This window comes from Monodon monoceros, unplaced genomic scaffold, assembly GCF_005190385.1.
Source record: "Monodon monoceros isolate NGI ecotype Baffin Bay Population unplaced genomic scaffold, NGI_Narwhal_1 Super_Scaffold_12, whole genome shotgun sequence".
Classification (NCBI taxonomy): Eukaryota; Metazoa; Chordata; class Mammalia; order Artiodactyla; family Monodontidae; genus Monodon; species Monodon monoceros.
The window spans coordinates 106,021,197-106,048,239 of NW_021703768.1; the positions used below are offsets into that span (position 1 = coordinate 106,021,197).

Genomic DNA, 27,043 nt, shown 5'->3' on the forward strand with positions numbered 1-27,043 from the left:
TGTGTGTGTGTGTGTGTGTGTGTGTGTGTGTGTGTGTGTGTGTGTGTATGTGAAGGAGTATTTTTTTTCTGTTTATGTGTATACATGTTAAGGCTTTTTTTTTTTTAAACTTCTTTATTGGAGTATAATTGCTTTACAATGGTGTGTTAATTTCTGCTTTATAACAAAGTGAATCAGCTATACATATACACATATCCCCATATCTCTTCCCTCTTGCGTCTCCCTCCCTCCCACCATCCCTATCCCAACCCTCTAGGTGGTCACAAAGCACCGAGCTGATCTCCCTGTGCTATGCAGCTGCTTCCCACTAGCTATCTATTTTACATTTGGCACTGTATATATGTCCATGCCACTCTCTCACTTTGTCACAGCTTACCCTTCCCCCACCCTGCGTCCTCAAGTCCATTCTCCAGTAGGTCTGCATCCTTATTCCCCTCCTGCCCCTAGGTTCTTCACGACCATATATATATATATATATATTTTTAGATTCCATATATATGTGTTAGCATACGGTATTTGTTTTTCTCTTTCTGACTTGCTTCACTCTGTATGACAGACTCAAGTCCATCCACCTCACTACAAATAACTTAATTTCATTTCTTTTTATGGCTGAGTTAAGGTTTCTTTTAAATACCATTAATTTAGGATTTGTCACAAAGACAGTGGGAATGCTAGCTGGCTTTCACTGGTAATCCAAATCATTTTGTCAGATGGGCTGGCCTGGTGGGCTAGAAATAAGTGGGAAGAGGAGAGGAAATGTCGAGGACAAAGATTTGTGCTGGAACTAGGAGTGGAAGCTCATGGTATTGTCAACCAGTGGGTCCTGCCTTTGCGAAAAGGCTAAATTTTGACATTAGCTGAATTCTTACCTCCTGGCTCTGCCTCTTAGTGATGCACATAGAACTAACCCAGATAGATGCCTCGGGGCTCATCTACACTAAAGGCCTCTTGGTCCTGGGCCTCAGGTTACTTAAATTGAACCTTTCTAGGGTCCCTTCCAGCAAGGTCTCTGTTGACTCACTATGCAAAAGAAGGAACTTAGTGAGGAAATAAGGAGAGTGTGGCGCTTCCTCTGTGAGGTCACATACTTCTTTGTTGGATTCCCTTAGCTAACAATTATTCTTTATTTCTCTGCAGTCATGCCACTAGTGTCAAAATAAAAGAAATATGACATCAGGATAACTTGCAATTAATACTTTTAATCTGGGCTGTTCATAGCTCTAAGAAGTAAGTTTGCAGCAAGTCAGCTGGCCAGAGTGAGAAAGGGACATAGAATCCATCTCTTTTCCTGGGTAATAACTGTAGATAATTCAAAACATTGCCAAGTTTTGCTAAAGAAAATACTTGATTATATTTCCTGCAGGTTAAGACCCGTGGGGGGAAATGCCTGGAAATTAGGTAGTAGAGAAAGGACTAGAAGGAGGCACAGGAAAGGAGGAAAAGAGTCAATAGGAGAAAAAAGAAGCGTGGAAATGTTTCAGGGGAAACTCAAAAAAAGGCAGTTTTTGCCTGTGTGCTGGCTTCTATCACCAGTGCACATGGGAGGGACAAAGAAAGGGGCTCCGGGAGTTGCAGTTGATGACCGTACGCAAGCTAAGAGATTGCACAGCTTTTGTGCTAAGAGAGTGTCAGGAGAAGCCACAGTGTCACAGTGGAGCACAGATCCAGAGAGCCACCAGCGCAGAGGGACGAGGGAGGCCAGTTCCTGAGACATTTCCTCTGGGAGCATCGTCGGCCCAGTGTGTCTCAGTCATCACTAGCCTCTGGTTCCCGGCTCCCAGCAGCAGACCCAGGAGAGCTCCGGCTTTGTTTCTGCTCCAGGACTTGCTAGCTTTATGACCTTGGGCAGTTCACTTAGTCTCTCTGAGTCACAGTGGTCTTATGCAGGAGAGGGTGAACACATTGGTTTCATAGGGCTGTAGTGAGGATTGAACGAGATGAGTGTAACCTGGTTCTTAGTAGGTTCTTGATTAATGTTAATTTATCTCTACCGCTGCTAGTGGTCATAACAGAACTGTATTTTCTGAGTCATATGTCATGGGCTTATGTGTGTGTGTGTGTGTGTGTGTGTGTGTGTGTGCATGCGTGTGTATGTAAGTTTCCTTTTCTACTGATGTCTCTCAAAGTGTTTGAAAGACACCCAGATCGCAACACAGTGGTTCTTCTCCAGTGCTCACAATCTCAGAGTCTTTCAACCAGGAAAGGTCCCCTTCCCACCCCAGCTCCTTTGCCCTAGCCGGCTTTTTTTACCACCCAGCTTTCTCTTATCTTCTCCCTCAGCTCCTCATTTGGTAAAGGGACTTTAGTACTTTAACCTTCTTTCTGCTTCATCTCTTAAGTCTTCTATCTGTTTCTGCCCATTCCCTGATTTTGCCAAGATTGGGAGCTGAATTGCCCATTCAGCTCCGGTGTCTGGTCTTTTCAGAGTTTGGAGGGGGGCGGGCGGAAACTGGGGAGTGAGGGGAATCTGTGGTCATTTTCTCACCAAGGAGGTGAATCCAGTAACAATTACGTAGTCAGAATTAGCTTCAGGAGTCTTTCGGATACCATACCTAGCAAAACATTAGTTATATATTAAGTGTGGCATATACGCTAGCTGCGAAAGAGATGTCATTATTTGAAGCAGGAGCTAGGAGGTGGGAAGCTCGGTGGGGAACTTGATCTTTTTTTCTACCAACTGTGTTTCCCAGGTAGGAATAAGACATAGACAAGACACAGCAAGGGGCCCCTGATGGTCTTTGGAGCATAAAAATAATTGTGCCCTTTTTGTTTTCATAAAGAGAGATTTATTGGTGACACTCAAAGTGCAGAGAAATTTCAATGGAGAAGAACATGCTAGTTTTATTTCTCAACTTTTGAAAAAAGCACATGGGAGTCTTTTTCTTACTTCTTAGTCATAGCTCATATGCCAGTTAGGCATAGTTTCCCCCTCACCTGATGAGAGAGACATTTCCGAAAGCCCCAAATAAAACTAGTAACAGCAGCTTCCTGTATCCTCACTCTTTACTGAACTGGATCAATTACGTTATATTCCAAGACGATTCCTTTCCCTTTCTTTTTTCCCCTGGGATCTCCCTAAGGTTCTCTTCCATCTTAAAGAATAGCAGAAGCAATAATGGAGACAAAGCATGAAAGGGGGTGTAGTGGGGTGGTGGCTAAGTTCACATCCTACAGGGATTCAGGCCTGGTACCAGACCCCTGCAGTGTATTGCCAATGGCAGGCAGAGTAGAGAAACTGACATTCATTAAGCATCTATAGTGTTCCAGGTACTGTACTTCGATTGACAGACACTTCATCTGATCCACACAAGAACCTTATTAGGGGCACTATTATTATAATCTCCATGAGGAAAATGAGACTCAAAAATGTTAAGCCATTTTCCCAAGGTCATACAGTTAATAAACAGTGAGGCTGATATCCGAACATAAGTATTTTTAAAATTCAAAGACCCTGTTCTTAAGAACGTGTGGTCATAGGTCAAAGCCATTTAAAGAAGTTTCCTACTCAAGCAGCACTGAACAAAAAGAACTCACCCTGGTTCCCAAACTGGAACCTAGAGGCTTGTTAGACAGATTGCTAGGTCCCACCCCCAGAGTTTATGATTCAGTCCATCTGGGGTGGAGGTCAAGAATGTGCATTTCTAACAAGTTCCCACTCTACACTGAAGTGAATTTCCAGCCCTAACCCAAACCAAATGGTGAAGAGGAACCATCACTCTTGCTTTGTGCCCCCAACTCCACCGTAACTAAGTGAATCAGTGAGGATTAATCTTGGGTACATAAAACAACAACCCAAATAAGAGTGGCCTAAACAAGTAATCGAGTAAGTCTGGACACAGGGAGCCCAGAACAGGCTCAGGAGCTCTGCAGCTCTCAGAGGCCTGGGCTTGGTCTCCGTGCATTCACAAACATAGCTCCCATCCTCAGGGTCCAAGAGGTACCTGCAGCTGCAACCATTCATGAAGTCAAGTAGCATGAAGATGAAAAAGGCAAGTGTAAAATAGGGATGGACAACTGCCAGCTGAGCAGCCTCTTTGAAGAGCTTTTCTCCAAAACTCACCTAATGAATTCTTACATATGCCTGACCATGGTTAGTATCATGGGGGCTAGGAAATATGGATTTTTAACTGGGCACATTGTCACCCCAAGAGTATAAGGGTTTTTGTTTTTTTTTTCTTTTTACTAAGAAGGGGAGAATGGATATTAGGTTAGCAAATACCTGCTTTGCTCATCCAGCCCCTTCACCATACTGTTGCATGTAGTGCTTTGTCTCGTCAAGGTTCTTTTGCATGTAAATATCCAGTTTTCCTAGCACCATTTGTTGAAGAGACGATTTTTCCCCTTTGAATGGTCTTGAAATCCTTGTCAAAAATCAATTACTCATAGATGCATGACTCTATGGACTCTCAATTCAATTCCAATGCTCTATAACGGAATGACTTTCAGCAGTTATTTCTGGTTGTAAATCTCAGGTGAATTTTTGAGCTGGAATTTAGAGTCAGTCTTCTGGGTCCTCTACCAATACTTTCTCTCAGTGTGAGAACTATCACGACCCCCTCTGACATATGCAATAGTTTCTGGCGATTGAACGAAGCTTCTAACTGATCTTTTAACTTTAAGACTGAGAAAAGTAAGCAGAAAACCAGAAAGACAAAAGACTAGTATGTTTGACTCTAATAACCAACATTTATTCATCATTTTGTAACTAAGGCTCTAAAATAAACTCCCATTATTTGCGTCTTAGTGTTCAATCTACGTTTTCTTTAAGTTTAGGAATAGAAAGAATATAGATCTCCAGCAAATTTTTAGTTGCTGAATATGTGTGTAAGTAGCTAAAAGTGATTTGATACATATTGAGATTGCCACCAAAAATGTTCTGGTTCTTTTTCCATTGTTTAAATGCAACAGTGGATCCCTTGATGTCAAGTTTATTTGAAATAAGTAATGTGCCCTTGGTAGGAGTATTCATTTCTGCAAACGCTCAGAAGTTATGCTTGATATGCCAATCTGAAATCATGAGTTTCTGTGAATGAGTTTTTGTTTTCCAATCCGTTTGGAAGTCTACTTTAATGCCACAAAATCACAAGCAGCTTGTTTGACTTGGAATGCGTTTCCTAATCACCATGAAACCAAGCAATTGAGAATTTTGTTAAACAATTTGGTTCTAGTTTATTTTATCGCAGAAGAGTTCCCTCTTAACACACACACACACACACACACACACACACACACACACACACACTCTCCTATCTAAGCAGTTGTCAATTTTAACCCTCTTACTGGATTGTTGCACACCAATTGGGAACCTCAGAGAATGTAAGGAAAGAATACAAGCTGGTGAAGAGATGTGTTGTTTTGAGTAGAGTTGAGCACAATGACAAATGGGCTTCTGTTGTCAGGGATGCGTGGACTTCTGGCCTGTTACATAACTAAAGACTTCCTTTTGCTTGTAAATGTCAAGATCAAACAGAGGTCAGTTTTAAATAGCTGACCCAGTGCTAATAAATGTGACTTTCTTGTCTAAGAAAAAGCAAATGCCTTGCCCCTTATAAGTCTTGGCTCTGGTGATAAGAGCAAGTATCTTTTTGCATGGGCATAACCTACATTTTCTTCATAAAATTTTCTCAGAGATGGCCAACTAACTTTCACTTTGCTTAACCTCTACAAGGAAATTAGTAAATTAGGTGTACGCTTTTGTTGAATTATTCATTTATTCATTCAATAAAATATTTGTTGAGCCCTTACTGTGAGCCAAGTGTTCTGCAAGGTACTCCTACGTATGTTAGCTTGTGTATTTTTCCCACTGGTCCTGGAAATTTGCATTCCCATTTTGCAAATGATGAAAGCTCTTTTGTGGGATTGCAGCCTGCTTGTCTGCTCTTTCTATACATTCTCCCTTAGTGACTTGCCTTTAGAGCACAATCCACCGAGAAGAAGCAAGTTTTCATCATTAGTCCTGATCTTCCTCCCGACCTGGATATCCAACTGCCTACTGAATAGGCCCACCAAGGTTCTCAGAGGCAACTCAAACTCTACCTGTCCATTAGCTTCCTGCCCCAAATCTGTTCCTGCTCTCAAATCCCCTAGGCCAGGGAGAGGTGCCACCTGCACCCCCTGTGGCTTATATGAGAAATCTGTGCTGCTTTGATTCTTTCTTCTTCCTCACCCCACACATCCAATTGCTAAGTACTATGAATAATTTCTCTCAAACGGTTCTTCAGTCCATCTTCTTTTCTCTATCTCTACCACCATTACCCTTGTCCAGGCCACCAACTGCAGAAACTTCTCCCTACTTTACTTTCATTATGGTCCATGTTTGATGACTCCTCAGCACTATAGCCGGAGTGAAGATTCTACAACGCAGACCTCCTAGTTCTCCTCGCTTAAATCCTAAATTAGCCCCCTGTCAGGATCAAATATATACTTCTTAACAGATTTTATAATCCTCTGTGGTCTAATCCCCTACTTATTTCTCCAGTTTTATCTTATACCACGCCCAGCATATTACTATGACACCACTTTCAATTTCTTGAAAGGAATGTATTCTCTCTTACTTTCTCATCTATAAAAAAACCAAAAGGCCTTGTTCCTTACAGTCAAGTTTTAATTAATGCATCCCTTTCCCTCTACTTCTGCAGAGAATTGCTCTGCTCTGTTTCTACCACCTCCTCTCATCCCCTTTTCCATTAACCAACAAAACCCAACAAACTTCTCCCTTCAGGTCTTCAATTAGATGCACTTACTCCAAAATGCTTTTCTTCCTCTTTCAAGTTTGAGTTAGATGTCCTTACTAGGTGCCCTCATAATCCTTCTCCCATTTTACCACCTTCCCCACCCCACCCCCAGTAACTGGAATGGTCTGTATCTCCCATTACACCATATGCTCCATGGAATAGAAGTACAGACAGTGATTTCCCTGAGGTCTCAAATCAACTTAGGACTCAGCCAGTCATCTCTCTGATGTCAAAGCTATGCTCTTTCCATTATAACAACTGGAGTTGATCCTATAGGCAATGCGGAGCCATTAAAGGGTTTGAAGTGTATTCAGATTTGCCCTCAGACAGAAAACTCTGTGTCTACTGAGAACAGATTTATTAGGAGACCAGAGTCAGGCATATCATGTGTCAGGGCTTGCAAAATCAAGTTTAGAAATGATAAGTGCCTATTAGTAGTGAAGAGAAGAAAGAGACAAGAAATATTTACAAGATGGTTTGGTAATTAATTACATGGAAAAGTAGTATTCAAGGCTGATCCCAGCCATCGCATCAAAAAGAATAAAATACCTAGGAATAAACCCACCAAAGGAGGCAAAACACCTCTACTCTGAAAACTATAATGAAGAAAATCAAGACAACAAAAACAGATGGAAATATATGCTGCGTTCATGGATTAGAAGAATCAATATTGTTAAAATGACCATACTATCCAAGGCAATCTACAGATTCAATGCAATCCCTATCAAATTACCAATGGCATTTTTCACAGAACTAGGACGAAAAATTTTACATTTGTATGGAAACAAATAAAGTCCCAAATAGGCAAAACAATCTTGAGAAAGAAGAAGAGAGCTGGAGGAATCATGCTCCCTCACTTCAGACTGTACTAGAAAGCTACAGCAATCAAAACAGTATGGTTTGAAAGCCCAGAAATAAACCCATGCACTTATGGTCAGTTAACCTATGACAAAGGAGGCAAGAATATACAACAGGGAAAAGACAGTCTCTTCAATTAGTGTTGCTGGGAAAACTGGACAGCTCATGTGTAAAAGAACAAAATTAAAACATTCTCTAAAACCATATACAAAATTAAACACAAAGTGGATTAAAGACCTAAATGTAAGACCAGATTAATTTCCAAAATATACAAACAGCTCATACAGTTCAATATCAAAATAACCCAACCCAATCAAAACATGAACAGAAGACCTAAATAGACATTCCTCCAAAGAAGACATACATATGGACAACAGTCACATTAAGAGATGCTCAACACTGCTAATTATTAGAGAAATGCAAATTCTGATCTCACACTGATCAGAACAGCCATCATCAGAAAGTCTACAAATAATAAATGCTGGAGAGAGCGTGGAGAAAAGGGAACCCTCCTACACTGTTGGTGGGAATGTAAATCGGTGCAACCATTATGGAGAAAAGAATGGAGGTTCCTTAAAAAACTAAAAATAGAGTTGCCATATGATCCAGCAATTTCACTCCAGGGCATATATCCAGAAAAGATGAAAACTCTAGTTCAAAAAGATACATGCACCCCCATGTCCATAGCAGCACTACTTCCAATAGCCAAGACATGGAAGCAACTTAAATGTCCATCGACAGATGAATAAGAAACAAAGAAGATGTGATATACATATACACACACATATATGATACATACGATATATAAGATGTGATATATATATATATATGAATATTACTCAGCCATAAAATTGAATGAAATAATGCCATTTGCAGCAACACAGATGCACCTAGACGTTATCAAACTAAGTGAAGTAAGTCAGATAGAGAAAGACAAATATCATATGATATCACTTATACGTGGAATCTTAAAAAATGATACAAATTAACTTATTTACGAAACAGAAATAGACTCAGAGACATTGCAAACAAACTTATGGTTAACAAAGGGGAAAGGGGAGGAAGGGATAAATATATATATATACTTCAATTTAAAAAAAAAGACTGATCCCAAGTTTCAGGTGACCGGATGATCTGTGGTCACCCCAGTTATCTTACGTTTGAATCATTAGATGTTAAAGGTGACATTTCCTATGGAAGTCTCCATGTAGGCTCAATGTACCCCATGTATGCCCTGGACTCTTCTCGACGCTTTGTAATTTGGATTTCTTCATTTAAGTCTTCTGAATATTTCAGTCCTTTGATACGTCAGACCCTTAACATATTTCTTAGAAATAGTTTTTATTTTTCCTGTTTTTCAGGGCCTGGGGCTTCAAGAAGAAAATTTTAGATGGCCATGTGTTTTGTATGAAGATCTCATTTATTAGCTTCAGGAACAGTTTAGTGCTTAAATCTACAGTTGTATAAATATGAGTCTCTTGCAGTTACTGAATGGATGTATAGTGACAGGCTGTCCCTGATACCCTTTAGGGGATATCCAAGTCAAAACTATTTATGTAATAATACTAATAGTTTATTGAACTTTTCTACTATCATTCTTTCACATGTAGACAGAGAAGTTTTCTAGATGTTACATGAAAGACAACACAGATCAGGTATGAGAATCCAGCTGTCCTCTATTAAGTGGGACACTAAGGAGATTTGAGGAGAAAGAAAGACCCATGAAAGAAACTCAAGGATAGCAGAATGCATATAACACAAGCCAGAGAGTGAAGAGTCAGTTCTGTGAGTCCTACCAGCAGGGAAAGCCTTTGCCCTGTTCCACAAAAGTGCTCTGAGAATGTAACAGGGAAGAGCCAAACCTGACTACATGTTGGATATGTTTATTTTACTTTAACCTTTACTTACCGTTGCTCTTGTTCACTAAATGGATGCTGTCTCTACATAATGGCCTGCCTCAGGGAACCCTGCTCCTCTGCCTGAATGTTAAACCAAAGTGTCTTTGTTCAGGGAAACTTCCGGACCCTGTCCACCTGTAGATGGATGCAAGAAAACAACACATCCCCTCCCGGAGGCTGGCCATTCCAGGGTATATTTGCAAAACTCATGGCCTTTTAACTTTACTTCCTCATCTCTTCCCCCTCTCTGTGCTATAAAAGAAACTGGCATCCAAACTCTGATAAGATGGTTATTCTGAGACTTTAGTCTGCTGTCTTCTCGGTCTGCCAGCTTTCCGAATAAAGTCGTATTCCTTGCCTCAACACCTCGTCTCTGATTTACTGGCCTGTCGTGCGGTGAGCAGAGCGAGCTTGGATTCGGTAGCAAGAATGGACCAGAACTTAAAGGGACTAGCTGTACCTGAGGAATGGGTCCTAGGCCTCTTCAGTTGTTGACTTTAATTTCTTAGAACCTGATACTATTGCTTTTTGACTTTCATAACCAAACACTTTATCTTTACATGCAAGTCAGTGATTAATTGCCTCACCTTTTCCCGTGTCCCACTTCTCTCTGGTATATTTATCTATTCATATGGCCCAGAGGACTTATCTGAAGATTAAAGGCATCTTAGAAATCTCTATGTCTGGATCCCTAACTTTATATTTCAACTATCGATTGACTTTTTGGTGAATATTTCTATTTTCAGTCAGAGCTTAAATGCTTCTTCATTACTCAGAGTTCCCTGCTTCCTCCCACTCCAATTTGGGGGTGTTATGGTTAAATTTGGTCCCTTCCAAATTCAAATGTTCAAGTTCTAACTCCTAGGACCTCAGAACATGACTTTATTTTTTGCAGATGTAATTAGTTAAAATGAGGACACGTTGGAATAAGATGGGCTCCTAATCCAATATGGCTGCATCCATATAAAAGTGGAAATTTGGACACAGACATACAGGGAGAAAATCATGTGAGGATGAAGTCAGAGACAAAGGCCATGCTTCTAGAAGCCAAGGAATGCCAAAGATTGCCAGCAAATTGCCCAAAGCCAGAGAAGAGGCATAGAACAGATTCCTCATCACAGTCCTCAGAAGGAACCAACCCTACCGACACTCGATCTTGAACTTCTAACCTCCAGAACAGTGAGACAATAAATTTATTTTTAAGCCACTCAGTTTGTGGTACTCTTTAAGAGCAGCCCTAGCAAACTAAAACAGGGGGTAACCATGCTTCTAAATTATAGGCCTTTGGGAGTCTATTTTAGGATGTGCATAAACCTAGGAACGGCTGGAAATAACTTGTTAAAGTAGAAATATTAGTAAATGTAAAAGTCTGTTTTGTCTAGGATGGGGGTAGCATGAGGAATGGGGGTAGCATGAGGGATTTGTTGTTTGTTTTTAGCTGTAAAATTGAAATGAGACCAAACCAGTTCTGTGATCTAAAAGTATCTTCAGACATAGGGGTTCCTGCCCATTCCACAGGTAGGATAGGTAATTTTTCCAGTGCTTGCCTCAGTTATTTATTGCCAAGGAATTTCATAGCTTGTAGTCCAACATAGCTTGCAAAACTTTTAGCACAAAGGAAGCCTTTGTTTTTCAACAAAGTCACTACTCTCTGTAGCGTGAGCTCTACAAGGGCTGCCGAGACTCAATTTGTTTTTGAGTGGTTTTTGAGAGACATTGGAAACCTCGTCTACAATATTAATTGCTGTGTTTGTGGGCATGGGTTGTGGGGGAGATGATCTAAGAGAACCATCAATAAGAGGAGATAAACATAACAATTCACATTACTTAATGGGGTGGTTTTAATAATTGTCCTCTGTGATGGATTAGGTGGACTGTGAGAGAAAGAGGAGATTTAAATACACTTGTGGCTTAAACATATGGACGGGTAGTTCCATAAGAGAGGGAAGTCTGGGGAAGGTATAGAATATAAGGAGTTCATTCTGAATACATTAATTCTTTTTTAAAATTTATTTTATTGAAATATAGTTGATTTACAATGTTGTGTTAATTTCTGCTGTACAGCACAATGATTCAGTTATACATATATATACAGTCTTTTCCATATTCTTTTCTATTATGGCTTATCCCAGGACATTGAATATAGTTCCCTGTGCTATACAGTAGGACTCTGTTGTTTATCCATTCTATATATGATAGTTTGCATCTGCTAATCCCAAACTCCCAATCCATCCCTCCCTCACTCCCTCTCCCCGTCGGCAACCACAAGTCTGTTCTCTATATCTGTGAGTCTGTTTCTGCCTTGTAGATAAGTTCACTTGTGTCATATTTTAGATTCCACATATAAGTGATATCATATGGTATTTGTCTTTCTCTTTCTGACTTATTCACTTAGTATGATAATCTCTAGGTCCATCCATGTTGCTGCAAATGGCATTGTTCATTCTTTTTTTATGAATATATTAATTCTTAGTTGCCTAGTAAATATGCAAGTGACAATATTAAGTAGGTTGTTGCATATATGTATCCAACAAACCAAGTGGTTGTATGTAAAAAAACTGGGAATCATAAACATGTGTATAACTAGTGTTTCAACCATGGCACCTAATGAGATCAGCTAGGACTTACAGATTTTGATATTTAGAGGAGTGGAAGAGGAGGAAAATCTAGCCAAGGAAACAAAGAATCAGGAAGAAATCCAGAGACTCGTGTCCTCTAAGCAGTAAAAAGAGTGTTTCACAAGGCATGGCATGCTCAAATGTGTAATATTTTACCAGGAGATTGAATAATATGACCAGAAATGTGTCCACTGCATTTGGAAAAATGAGAATCATAGGCAACCTAGGGAAGATCAGTTTCAGGGGAGTAGTGGGGGGCAGAAGGCAATTGAAGACAGATTAAGAGAGGAAAATAATCCAGAGTAGCCCTCGTCACAGCCACTGGGAAATTTTTCTTTTTTTTTCTGTAGCATAAAAAGGAGTTAGGTTAGGAGAGAGGGAGAGAGAGAATTCTGAGAATCTAATTTAAGACTCAGAATTTAGGGGTGCCTCTACTTCTCAGTTAAATGAACCAATTAATTATCTTTTTTAATCTAAAGCAATTGGCGTTAGCTTTCTATAACACAACTGATATCGTCTTGATAAATAGAGAAATAAGTGACATACCCAAAACTAAAACTTAGTACAACCCCTACCAAAGGAATACCCTCTGGCCTTTTTCTTGATTGTGACCATGGAAGAAAAGGACAAAGAAGGCTCCCAGAGGTCAGAAACAGAATCAATCAGATCAAAAACCAGGACAGGCCTTAACATTGCTGACTAATATTGATAGAATGTGACATTGGCAATGGCCTATGACAACTGTGAGTTGTTTCCCTTTTTCCTTTTTTTAAAAAGGTAATAACACTGTGATTGTCCTGTTTTCCCTGTATTTTAGACATATGTGGGGTGGGGGACATTTAAATTTTGTCTTTAGGTGCCTATCATGATGAGTCTCATCTGGATTTGATTTAGAGAGATACACACAAAATGTGAAGCCAGATGTAGGAACTCGAGATGACTTTGGGTTCTCTCCTTTAGAGAGGGGAAGTGCATTTTCGGATTAATGTAGAACAGATGCATCATATTATGCAGGAGCATTTGAGGAAAAGCACATCCTCACGAGCATGAGGATGTAACTGTGCTGAACACCCAGAGGGTGAATTTTAATTGGCCTCTATTTTCATGTTTACCTTTTCTGGAGAATAGCTCCTTTAGGCTCCAATCTTTTAATAATCCTGGGGCTGTCAACCACAGTATTCCTGACTAGAGGGAATGGTCTTTAAGCATATGACTGAGGTCCAGTCAATTATGATATCCCATTTTCCTGACAATAAAGAACAATCCAGGAGTGGCCATACGAACATAGATGGGGCCAAAAATAAGTCCTTTTTCAACTTGTTACTGGAGGACAAATTGTCTTACTATTGAGGACCTGAACCTGGAAGGCAATAGGTAACATCTTCCCCAATGTGTGAAGAAATCTTGTCTGCACTGGGAAATCATGAAGCCAACACATAGGACCAAGATATAGAGGTTAAAAAGAGACAGAATACTATGATTTCTTTGGAGTCTGTGGAATCTAGTTGTGAGTGAAACAAAAATCTACTTCTGACTCCCCACTTATATAAGCCAATAATTTTTTTCTTAAAAAAAGAAAGAGTGAGAAGATTGTAAGAAAGTGACAACAGTGTGGGTAGGCGATCATTTTAAGAAGTGTGAGTGGGAAAAGAAGCATAGAAATGAGATGATGACTGGAGGAGGAAGTGGGGGAGTGCTCAATAGACAGCTTTTGTTTATGGGAATTACTATAACATGTTTATATGCTGAGCAGAATCATCCAGAAAGGGTGAGAATGAAGAAATGGATGGGGGGCGTGGGCTGTAGAAATTACAGGAGCAAAGGCTTTTGACAGACAGAGGAGATAAGATTCAAAGCCAAGCGAAAGGTTTGGCTTTTGATAGAGGAATATCTTCTCCATTTGTTCAGTAAGAATGCTTTTTCCTTCAACTACCAGAAACCCAATTGAAGTAACATGTTAAGGCCCGCTATCATCGCACATAAGATTAAGTCCAGAGATGGAGCAGTTCCAGGGCTGGTTAATTCTACAGCTCAAGAATGTCAGCAAGAACACAGGTGTTATCCATCCTTTGCTCTACCATCCTCAGTGTTGACTGTGTCTTACCACAGTGTCTGCAACAATTCCAAGCATTACATGCAGTCAGAACATCCTGTGAAAAAGAGTTGTTCTTCCTCATGTATGTCTTTTTAAAAAATCTGGTAAATTCCTTCTCCTCAGGCTCCAAGGGCCGCTACTGGATTGCAGGCTCATGCCTAAAATCATTTTTTATGCATGGGCATGAGACCAACAAGGCTGGCTGAGCAATTGTGATTCATTCCCTGGAGCTGGACAAGACCAGGTTTCCCTAAACACATGGCTGCTGGCTAATCCAAATTGGGTGTCTGGTAGTAAGGGATAAATGGGGAAACAACCAATGGGAAACAGATGAGCAGGGCCTGCTGCAGTAAGGTTTAAATATTGGCTGATGAGAAGGTGAGGGAGTAGCCATCTGGCACCTAATTTTTCAGTGAATTATTGATGAGGTGATCATTTGGGGAGAGAGGGTTGAGGGTGGAATTTTGAAGGGAAAGAAAGCATGAAATGATACTTGAGGCAAGAGTAGAGAGTAATAAATAGTTATCTCAGAGAAGAGGAAAGCCAATTTACTAGTAGTAAAATATGGTATTTTGATGTCAGGGGAATGTAGAGTACCTGTCTGAGATTTGAGTTCATTAATTTAAAATTAAACCAGTCCAATTTTGTTATTTTTTTCAAATAACATTCAGTGAATGGATGTAATGATGACAATTTTCTTACCCACTGAGAGCTAACTAGAAAGTCATTTTATTTTAAAGGAGGTGAAATTCACATAAATACAATTAACCATTTTAATGGATGCAATTCGGTGGCATTTAGTGTGTTCACAATGTTGTGTAACCGCCACCTCTCTCGAGTTTCAACGTTTTTTCTTCATCCCAGAAGAATACTTTGTACCCATTAAGTAATGATTCCCCATAATCCCTACCACCCATCCCCTGACAACCATTAATCTGCTTTCTGTCTCTATGGGTTTACCTATTCTGGATATTTCATACAAAAGGAATCATACAATATGTGACCTTTTGTGTCTGGCTTCTTTCACTTAGCACGATGTCTTCAATGTTCATTCAAGTTATAGCAAGTGTCAGTACTTCATTCCTTTTTATGGCTGAATAAAATTTCATTGCATGTATACAATACAATTTGTTTATCTGTTCTTCTGTTAATGGACATTTGGTTTCCACATTTTAGCTATTAAGAATAATGCTGCTATGAGGGTAACCAGCTCACAGAGGCTGTGATGTCTTCAGATACTTTATTTTACAATTCGATAAATAATAAATATTGGGGTAGAACCCATATGAACGCTTACAGAAGTCTAGAGGAGGTGGAAGAAACGATAATAATAGCTACTAAGTATTTGATTTATTCCAGGCATTGTTCTAAGTGTTTCTCTTGTATAAACTCATATAAACCTCAAAACAAATGCATGAGGTAAGTACTATTCTTTTTATCCCCATTCCCATCTACAGATAGGAAAATCAAACTCAGAGAGTCTGAGCAACTTGTCCAAATCACAGAGATAGCAAATAGAAAACTGGGACTTTTACCCAAAGGCTCTGACTCCACAGTCTGTGTCTTTAGCCATTACACTAAACTGTGTGATAAAATGGAAGGGTGCTCAGAGAAACCAGACTACATTTCCAAAGCATCATGTACCTGAGAGTTAGATGTGTTAGTGCCCATGTGGAGCACTGCAGGCCTCCCAGGTCACTGAGAGCTGAAAAGCAAAGCCAACAGTTCACAGCATATGTGTTCCCTCTGACCCTCCTGCTGCACTTTCATAATCGCCTGCACATAACACAATGGTTGCATAGAGAGCCAACTAGACAAATATTTGTTGAGTGACTGATGGTGTGGGTGGGTGGGTGGATGGGTGGATGGATGGATGGGTGGATGGATGGATGGATGGATACCAGTATATATGATGTGCCCAACTTATTTCCATGGCAGACCAATCTCATAATGCTTCTCCATTTGGTAAACTGTCTTTAAATATTTGTTGCCCTTTTCAAGATGAGACAGTATGCTTTGCAATAATACTTGGAGTAATATGAAAGACATACTTAGAGATAAGCCGCGCCTAAGAGCATGAGAGTTGGAATGAATACAAGGTTGTGTGTCCCTTTCCAGGAACTCTTTCAGAATTGTTGCTGAGCTATAGAGAAAAAGCACAATAAGCTTCCTGAATGAAAGAAGAAGCTAGTCCAGGGGCTCTCCAAGGGAGTTAAGGGAATAGGGACTATCAAACTACCACTCTCCTCAAGAGGAAACAGTAAAACAGTCACTTCTAGACATTTTTTTGGTTATGGTTTAGCATAGATCTGCCATTGATCAGACTTCAACTAGAAATTCCTGCATTTCCCTTCAGCTCCTTCTACCTCACTGCTTAATGGTAAAGACCCAAGGGAGTCAGAACTCCTGCTCTTTCTAGACAGCTGTAGTCCCCCAAGAGTTAAGTTTCAAGAACCCTATGTAAACCACAATACAGATTTCAGGTTCAGCTGTACAAGTAAAGTGCAATGTTTAAACATAATAAAGATGACTGTTGAGACTGTTGCACCACAAATCTCTCTGCCTGCTGAACTATGTGGTCTCATCTCTTGCTCAGAAAGATCTTTATTATTAAAAATAAATAAAACCAACATTATTTCCTTAACTCTCTATACTAGTCATTTGTCATCTATGAGGAATGTTTCAAAAGCCATTTTCATATTTAATAGATATTGGTGGAAGGCAATTCATTTATAAGTCGGACTTTTAAAAGGAGCTTTAAAAAAAATCATTGTACTTCCATACACTTACAAGCAAATGTCTTTAGCTTTCAGCCTCTGAAGGAACAAAATCAAAGCTGCTTGAACAAGTTTCCTGGCTGGAGAAAAAACTAGAGGCTCTGGGCCGAAAGGAAGACAGTGGGGAACCATATGAAAAAATGGTCCTTGCAAAAGACCAGGTATGTTGTAGAAGAGAAATAATCTTTATTTCTAAAGATTACCTAAACTTATATGAACTGACAATTCTATAGTTATTTCTGGCTGGGTTGGAAGTCCATATTTAAGTTCAAGATGGTAAATAACAGTATTTGTATTTGCTCAATGTAACTGTATTCCCTGATGAATATTCACATAAAAAATTAACTTTCTTGGTGATATTTTTAAAGTTTGCTTGACATGTATTCTTTTGAACCATATTAGCTGAATATTCTATTTATTTTGTACATGATATTGACTACATAAACGTTTTTTGGTTTTCAAGGTTGAACTTAATCAAGGAATAGCTTCTTTCTCTGTAGTGAAAGAAGTGGATCAGAAAATTTTTCATTGACTTTTAATAAATCACTTTATAAGAAATTACCAATCTCTGAATTTCTAGATATTTATGTATGTCATTACATAAATTTATCTCTTGTTTGTTTATCATATTGGTTTGTATCTGCCTTTGGGATAGATAGATAATCTGTATCTATATGTAAATATGTATATTCACACAAAATATATCCATATATTCCAAAGGCAGATACAAATCCATTGGCTCCCACATATATGTATATAGGATAAAAGGTAGGTTAACATTACCTACAGTACATCAAGCAAACATTCTTTTTCCCAGTCATCTGCTAATTATTAATAATTCATGTACTCTGTTGTTGGCTTCTTCCATAGAGTGGAAGAGAGAGAGGGATGGGAGTGATGATTTCTTTCTTTCGTTTTTATTGAGGGGCGGGGGAACGATGATTTCTTTAATGATAATTTTCAAAACATCTAGCTGAGATAATGCTGCCATTCATAAGATATGAGAACTGGTACATGTTTATATCTGGAACACTTTGAATGTGTAAAAGGAAGAGTTATGTACTTTGTTTCTAAACTTTGCTCCTTTTCAGTGTATTGAAAAATTACAAGCTGAAGTGAAAGCTTCCCAGGAGCAACTTGTAGCCTATGTAAGTGTTTTTCTCCTTTATTTATCCCTTAATTTATATCATTGTTATTCTGGAAATGAACACAAACTTTTCAGAAGTTATAACTATGGTTTCTCCACTGCAAACCAAATCACAAAGCTAAGAATCAGTATTTTTATTACCTCTACAAAGTTGCTTTCTATACATCCAATTCTGGTTTGTGTTGATCATAAAAATTACAAAACTGAATTCTTCTATATAATCAGATGGTCTAATCAGGTACTATCAGGATAAGAGAACTGGAAACTAAGGGTAGAAAGACAAGCAAGTCAGGCTAGTTTAGTGAGTGAACGGAAGTGGAAATTATAGATACCTCACATATAGGCCTAGGGAAGTGCTTCTTAAACTTTAGTATATCAAGAAGTATCTGGAAAACTTTTAAGAACAAATTGCTTGGAGTTTTCTATATGCCTAGGATAGGACCTGAGAATATGTACTTCTAGGGGATGCTAGATTCAGATGCTGCACTGTTGCCCATATTTTGAGAAGCATTGTTTTATATATATTTATTTTGCCCCAGTCTTGTGATTTTTAGGCAAGTGCTCATATAAACAAATCAGATATGGAACTGTTCATTTTGTGCTACAAGTCCTCCCCTGAGAGAGAGAGACCCTCTGAAGTTCCAGGAAAAGTTTCATTTTTACTTTAGCCTGTCTTCACTCAGAGAACAACAAATGAGCATCTCCTGTCACAATAGCCTTGTGTATCCACGTGCATAAACCAGTGGTCATCACCCTGCCACTGTCCCTTCCCAGGGATCTGAACAACCCTGATGCCTTAAGTGTTTCCTCAAAGAGTTGATCGCCATCTTTTTAGTTATCTCCTCCATCCATATCCTGGGTGTTATGGGATGACTTCTTGATTAAGAACACTGGCCAGTCATGTTCAATGGCCAATCTGAACAACAACAAACTCAGACCCATCTGAGACCTGAGAGGCTGCAGCCCCAAAGTCCAACAGAAAAGACTGCAAAATAATAAATTCTGGTCACCATCCATTTGGGATTTGCAATGAGCTAATCTGGATAAAATCATGGTGTGGGATAGGGAGAGTGGGAGGGAGATGTAAGAGGGAGAGGCTATGGGGATATATGAATATGTAGAGCAGATTCACTTTGTTATAAAGCAGAAACTAACACACCATTGTAAAGCAGTTATACTCCAATAAAGATGTTAAAAAAAAAAAAAAAAGAATTCTCCTGTGAAGCCATCTGGTCCTGGGCTTTTGTTTGTTGGAAGATTTGTAATGACAGTTTCAATTTCAGTGCTTGTGATTGGTCTGTTTATATTTTGTATTTCTTCCTGGTTCAGTCTCAGAACATTGTGCTTTTCTAAGAATTTGTCCATTTCTTCCAGGTTGTCCATTTTATTGGCATATAGTTGTTTGTGGTAACCCCTCATGATTCTTTGTATTTCTGCAGGGTCAGTTGTTACTTCTCCTTTTGCATTTCTAAATCTGTTGATTTGACTCTTCTCCCTTATTTTCTTGATGAGTCTGGCTAGTGGTTTATTAATTTTGTTCATCTTCTCAAAGAATCAACTTTTAGTTTTATTGATCTTTGCTATCATTTACTTCATTTCTTTTTCATCTAATCTTTATGATTTCTTTCCTTCTGCTAACTTTGGGGTATTTTTCTTCTTCTTTAATTGCTTAGGGTGTAAGGTTAAGTAGTTTATCTGAGATTTTTCTTGTTTCTTGAGGTAGGATTGTATTGCCATAAACTTCCATCTTAGAGCTGCTTTTGTTGCATCCCATAGGTTTTGTGTCATTGTGTTTTCATTGTCATTTGTTTCCAGGTATTTTTTGATTTCCTCTTTGATTTCTTCAGTGATCTCTTGGTTATTTAGTAGCGTATTGTTTAGCCTCCATGTGTTTGTACTTTTTTTACAGTTTTTTTTCCTGTAATTGATATCTAGTCTCATAGCGTTGTGGTCGGAAAAGATACTTGATACGATTTCAATTTTCTTAAATTTACAAAGGCTTGATTTGTGACGCACGATATGATCTATCCTGGAGAATGTTCCATGAGCACTTGAGAAGAAAGTGTATTCTGTTGTTTTTGGATGGAATGCCCTATAAATATCAATTAAGTCCATCTTGTTTAATGTGTCATTTAAAGCTTGTGTTTCCTTATTTATTTTCATTTTGGATGATCTGTCCATTGGTGAAAGTTGGGTGTTAAAGTCCTCTACTATGATTGTGTTACTGTCGATTTCCACTTTTATGGCTGTTAGCATTTGCCTAATGTAGTGAGGTGCTCTCATGTCGGGTGCATAAACATTTACAATTGTTATATCTCCTTGGACTGATCCCTTGATCATTATGTAGTGTCTTTCTTTGTCTCTTGTAACAGTCTTTATTTTAAAGTCTATTTTGTCTGATATGAGAATTGCTACTCCAGCTTTCTTTTGATTTCCTTTTGCATGGAATAGCTTTTTCGTGTTCCTCACTTTCAGTCTGTATGTGTTCCTAGGTCTGAAGTGGGTCTCTTGTAGACAGCATATATATGGGTCTTGTTTTTGCATCCATGCAGCCAGTCTATGTCTTTTGGTTGGAGCATTTAATCCATTTATATTTTAGGTAATTATCAATATGTATGTTCCTATTACCATTTTCTTAATTGTTTTGGGTTTGTTATTGTAGGTCTTTTCCTTCTCTTGTGTTTCCTGCCTAGAGAAGTTCCTTTAGCATTTGTTGTAAAGCTTGTTTGGTGGTGCTGAATTCTCTTAGCTTTTGCTTGTCTGTAAAGGTTTTAATTTCTATGTTGAATCTGAATGAGATCCTTGCTGGGTAGAGTAATCTTGGTTGTAGTTTTTCCCTTTCATCTCTTTAAATATGTCCTGTCACTCCCTTCTGGCTTGCAGAGTTTCTTCTGAAAGATCAGCTGTTAACCTTATGGGGTTTCCCTTGTATGTTATTTGTTGCTTTTCCCTTGCTGCTTTTAATATATATTTTTTTGTATTTAATTTTTGATAGTTTGATTAATATGTGTCTTGGCGTGTTCTCCTTGGATTTATCCTGTATGGGACTCTCTGCTGTTCCTGGACTTGATTGACTATCTCCTTTCCCATATTAGGGAAGTTTTCAAGTATAATTTCTTCAAATATTTTCTCAGACCCTTTCTTTTTGTCTTCTTCTGGGACCCCTATAATTTGAATGTTGGTGCATTTAATGTTGTCTCTGAGACTGTCCTCAATTCTTTTCATTCTTTTTTTCTTTATTCTGGTCTGCGGTAGTTATTTCCACTATTTTATCTTCCAGGTCACTTATCCGTTCTTCTGCCTCAGTTATTCTGCTACTGATTCCTTCTAGAGAATTTTTAATTTCGTTTATTGTGTTGTTCATCATTGTTTGTTTGCTCTTTAGGTCTTCTAGGTCCTTGTTAAACGTTTCTTGTATTTTCTCCATTCTAGTTCCCAAATTTTGGATCATCTTTACTATCATTACTCTGCATTCTTTTTTAGGTAGACTGCCTATTTCCTCTTCATTTGTTTGGTCTGTTGGGTTTTTACCTTGCTCCTTCATCTGCTGTGTGTTTCTCTGTCTTCTCATTTTGCTTAACTTACTGTGTTTGGGGTCTCCCTTTTGCAGGCTGCATGTTCATAGTTCCCATTGTTTTTGGTGTCTGCCCCCAGTGGGTAAGTTTGATTCAGTAACTTGTATAGGCTTCCTGGTGGAGAGGACCGTTGCCTGTGTTCTGGTGGGGGGTCTAGATATTGTATTTCTGTTGGGCAGGGCTGCATCCGGTGGTGTTTTGTGGGGTGTCTTTGAACTTAGTATGACTTTAGGCAGACTCTGTTCTAACGGGTGGGGTTGTGTTCCTGTGTTGCTAGTTGTTCGGCATGGGGCGTCCAGCACTGGAGCTTGCTCGCTGTTGGGTGGAGCTGGGTCTTAGTGTTGAGACCGAGATCTCTGGGAGAGCTCTCGCCAATTGATATTACATGGGGCTGGGAGGTCTCTGGTGGTCCAATGCCCTGAACTCGGCTCTCCCACCTCAGAGGCAAAGTGAATCAGCTATACATATACATATACCCCCATATCTTCCCCCTCTTGCGTCTCCCTCCCACCCTCCCTATCCCACCCCTCTAGGTGGTCACAAAGCACCGAGCTGACCTCCCTGTGTGATGCAGCTGCTTCCTACTAGCTATCTGTTTTACATTTGGTAGTGTATATATGTCCATGCCACTCTCTTACTTCGTCCCAGCTTACACTTCTCCCTCCCCATATCCTCAAATCCATTCTCTACATCTCTGTCATTATTCCTGTCCTGCCCCTAGGTTCTTCATAACCAATTTTTTTTTCTTTTTTAGATTCCATATATATGTGTTAGCATACGGTATTTGTTTTTCTCTTTCTGACTTACTTCACTCTGTATGACAGACTCTAGGTCCATCCACCTCACTACAAATAAGTCAATTTTGTTTCTTTTTATGGCTGAGTAATATTTCATTGTATATATGTGCCACATCTTCTTTATCCATTCATCTGTCAATGGACACTTAGGTTGCTTCCATGTCCTGGCTATTGTAAATAGAACTGCAATATACATAGTTCTTGACACAAATAGGTTTACCTGTGGAGTGAATGGACAAGCAACTGAGAGAACATATCTATCTGTATATGCTGGCTGCTTTTTAATGTTAATTTTTTAAAATAAAACAACAACAAACAAGAATGTCCCTCTAGTTTACAGCAAATCATCCAGAAATACCAAGAAATTATTTATTTATAACTTTATACTATTTTCAAAAGGGAAGAAACAAAATTTTAAAAAATGTATATCTTAAATGAACATAGCCTGGCATTTTATGAATATTAAACTTTATCTGTTCCCTTGATATAATTTTACTCTGACATTAAACATTAAATATAATATTTAATTTAACCATATTTATTTATATTCTAACTTCACAAAGAGTTTGAGGTTGCCCATAAAAAATACAAGTATAAAATAGCTGAATTTTTAAAAGCATATAAGTAAACATAATTACAAACATATATATTGAAATAAAATAGCAATAAAAGGAGAAAAAAATAGAATATTCATGTTTAAGTCATAAATTTCCATACGGTATAGTTGAAACAGAAATATAGCTTTGATCTTCCTAAAAGCCAAAAGTAAAGCAAGGAAAATGATCAGATAAATAGTTCTTATCTTATTAGGGGTAGGAGATATTACTACTTATTTTCTAATGAGTTAACTCTGAAATGAGAGTTTATATTGGATTTTATATAGGGAATATTGAAATATATAGTGAAGGGGAAAAACCCATCAAAAATATCAGATCTGCAAATGCAGTAATGGGTTTGTTTTTCTGTTGTTGTTGTTGTTTTTTGTCTTGTCTTTTTTTTTTTTATAATAGATCTTTAGTAATGAGGTTTATATAGCTGCTTGTGTAATTTCCATCAAAAGAAGCAGATAAAGTAATCTTTACTCATTGCAATTGTAGTCTGATTGGACTGCATATTTTTTTAATCCCCAACTATTTATAATAATCCAGCAGGCAAATTCTACTGCATTCAAAGGCCAAGTAATTAATGCAGGGAAGGAGGGATGGCCAGAACAAGTTGTGTTAATCTAGAGAGTGCATGACTTACACAAAAGGGAAAATGAAGCCCCAGTTGACCAAATTATCCAGTTTTTCAGATGAAAGTCCAAGTTTTTTGTGAAATTTCCTCATTTATAAATGTTGGCAATTAATTCAAACAAAGTAGAGGGCTCTGTGTGGCAAACAAACACATTTATAGGTGGCCTAAATATGGACTTAATACTGGATTTTAATTTAGACGGCTGTTTTGTTACATCTATTCTATAATTTTAAAGATGTTCATTACAAAGGACATGAGTGTGTGATTACACATGAGGGGAGTTTGTTTTTATAGTTGTTGACTTTTTTAGTTAGGATACAGCTTGCTGTTGTAACAAAGGGGCTCTAGAATTTCAGTGACAACACAACAGAAGTTTATTTCCTGCTCATTCCAGTAAGAGTCTACTGTGAATGTTCTTGTTGGTGGGCAGGTTTTCTCATTCATCATAACTCAGTGTCATTCAAGACTGAAGGACCCTTTGCCATCTTTGATGTGCAGATTCCCAGGTTACTTTGGGATCCTCTCTATTCCCATTGGCCAGAGGAGAAGAGATCATGGAGGTATTCACTTGGGAGGTTTATAATGGGCTGTATCTAGAAGTGGAGCGCCTCGCCTCTGCTCATGTTCCATTGGCTAGAACTCAGTCATGAGGCCACATTAATTACAAGGAAGGCTGGAAAAGGCAGTTTAGCCATGCACCCAGGAAGAAGAGGGAAGCATGGATTTTGATGAGTGGATGTCAGATTCTGCTACACCAGTGTTTAAGTCATTCATCTTATCTTGGATCTATAGGTATCCACAACATGACCTCAGAGTGAGCAACGTTAGAAATAGTTTTATTTTAAGAATTATTATTATTATTAAACCAGGTAAAACTTGAGATTAAAAGTTATGCAATAAATTCCAGAGAATGAAAAGGGATGAAAGAGAATGTACAATATCCCTCCACATCTTGCTGCATGATATTCAAAGGACAAAAATATCAAATTGCTTTTAAAAAAAATACAAATCTGACAAGGCCCCCTTTTGTCATTGTTAGCAAGAAATTTGGTTTCAGGCATTTGGTAGGTAGAGTGGTCTTCCCTCCTTCTTGGGATCTGCCTAGGATTCCCAGGGATTTTACTATCCCAAAGTTGGGGGGCACTATTTTCTAGTGAAGTATGGCTGCCGTTCCCTCTGCCTATTGGCCCTTCAAAGACCAGTGGCCTTTTTGTTCAGTGCTAAGCCTTACCAGAAGATTTGTGGGAGCTTCTGGTCTATGTACAGCAGTCAGGATTCATCCTTCCTTAACATTCCTGCCTATTTGAGGTCATATTAACCAAAGGACTTGGGTAGAAGTGGAGTATGGTCCCTGCCAGCTGAAGCACCCCCAGTACCTCATCCTTTCTATTTTGAATGAACCAACTTCCTCCCCTTGAGTTGGTTTATTTTCATTTCCTTCTCAAAGCAATGAACTCCAGCCCCCACTACTTGAGATATTTGTAGGTTCTTATATTAATGAGGTCAGGCCTCTCAACCACAAGCTTTCCAGATGCTCAACCCTCCATCAGCGAGTGTTAATTTCCTCTCCTTGCAGGACAGTGCTAGGTGGGTGGTGTCAGTCTTGGAGCAGGGGCAACTCCCCTTCAGGATGGTGAAGTCCCCAGTTTGGATTTATTTGAAATTTAACGGATTGTCTAAAGAGTTGGGTATAAATGTATGCTTTGATAGTTGAGGGAAAACATAGCCTATTTTGTAGTTTATTTTGTTGTTAACTGTGAAGTACTGAAATTATTAAGTAAAATAAACTCTGAGCTGTTAACTTTAGCTGTTAGCATTGAAACTGATTTTGACCAGTCACATGTTAGAGAACTTCTAATCCCCAATGATTGGTCTATCATCACTACTAGGTTTACTAGGCAGTAACATTCATAAGAGGAAATGTGAGCTCTCACACCAATCATCATGAGGTATAAGAGTCACTGTCAAGGTCTGAAAAGAAGAAAAGAGATGGGAAAAAGGCCTGTACCTCCCCTCCTCAACCTCTCCTTCACAATACCCATACGCCCCCCACACCCATCCCTGCCCCAGCAAATTCAGAAAATTGGTTAAATATTTAAGAAACGCTTGAGCATCAACTGCTTGTATAAGACATTTTTCCCTCTGAACATTCCAGACAGACTGTGGGGTGAGAGCCCTGTTTCCCTGGCTCACGAGCTGGGTGACCTTGAGTAGGTTGCTTGATTCCTGAGGCTCAAGTTCCACAACTTCAAATTGATGGTAATACGTGTATCTAGCTCACAGGGTTGTTGTGAAGATTAAATGAGTTAACACTTACCAAGTTCTTAGCACAGTACCTGCCACACAGTAAATCTTGTTTAAGTGTTGGCTAACTAATGCAACAAAACAAAATCAATAACAACAAAAACCAGCAAACATCCCTATGGCTTTGTTCATTGCTGACCTTAACAGCATCAGTGGTGAAAGAACACTCTGAGAATTCTGCATCATGATTATCTGTGAAACGGGATAATCATAGAACCTGCCTCAGTAGGGTTATCGTGAGGACCAGATGAGATGATACAGGTAAAGGATACAGTGCCTGGAACACAGCCAACCCTCATTAATCTTGACATTAATTTTTTTTAACTTATTTATTTATTTTTTGGCTGCGTTGGGTCTTCCTTGCTGCGCACAGGCTGTCTCTAGCTACAGTGAGCGGGAGCTACTCTTCCTTGAGGTGCGCAGGCTTCTCATTGCGGTGGCTTCTCTTTGTTGCGGAGCATGGGCTCTAGGAGCCTGGGCTTCAGTAGGTGTGGCACGCAGGCTCAGCAGTTGTGGCTCGCGGGCTCTAGAGTGCAGGCTCAGTAGTTGCAGCGCACGGGCTTAGTTGCTCCGCGGCATGTGGGATCTTCCCGGACCAGGGCTTGAACCCATGTCTCCTGCATTGGCAGGCGGATTCTTAACCACTGTGCCACCAGGGAAGTCCCTTGATATTAATTTTACTGCTGCTACTTTATCCTGATCATCATTTGCAATAAGTGTTTTGACATTTTTCTAACAGTGTGAAAGCATATATTTTTCAGCACCAGATTCCCTTTTATTGAGTTTGACTCATAAGTACTTCACTGTCTTCACAATAAATACATGTCCCTGTTGAACCTGGAAAAGTACATATTCCTTTTGCACACTGGGAGAACTGAAGGACACTGTCTGCACCTGCCAGAGGAGGCGCAGAGGAACATGGGCATTTTTGCTCCCTGTCACCTGAGTAAAAACACAGTGATTGCATTAGGCAGCTGTCAGTGCCATGGGGAATGGAAAACTAC

General features: G+C 39.1%; 1 protein-coding gene across 1 annotated transcript in view; it reads left to right on the plus strand.

Moving 5' to 3' along the window:
• CCDC192 (coiled-coil domain containing 192) overlaps nt 1-27,043 on the plus strand; it is a 196,153-nt gene that overhangs the window by 30,424 nt on the left and 138,686 nt on the right. Inside the window, exons 4-5 of the mRNA XM_029217869.1 lie at nt 17,010-17,141; nt 18,072-18,128. Of these exons, the coding sequence (XP_029073702.1) occupies nt 17,010-17,141; nt 18,072-18,128 (189 nt within the window). The remainder of the gene's footprint in view (nt 1-17,009; nt 17,142-18,071; nt 18,129-27,043) is intronic.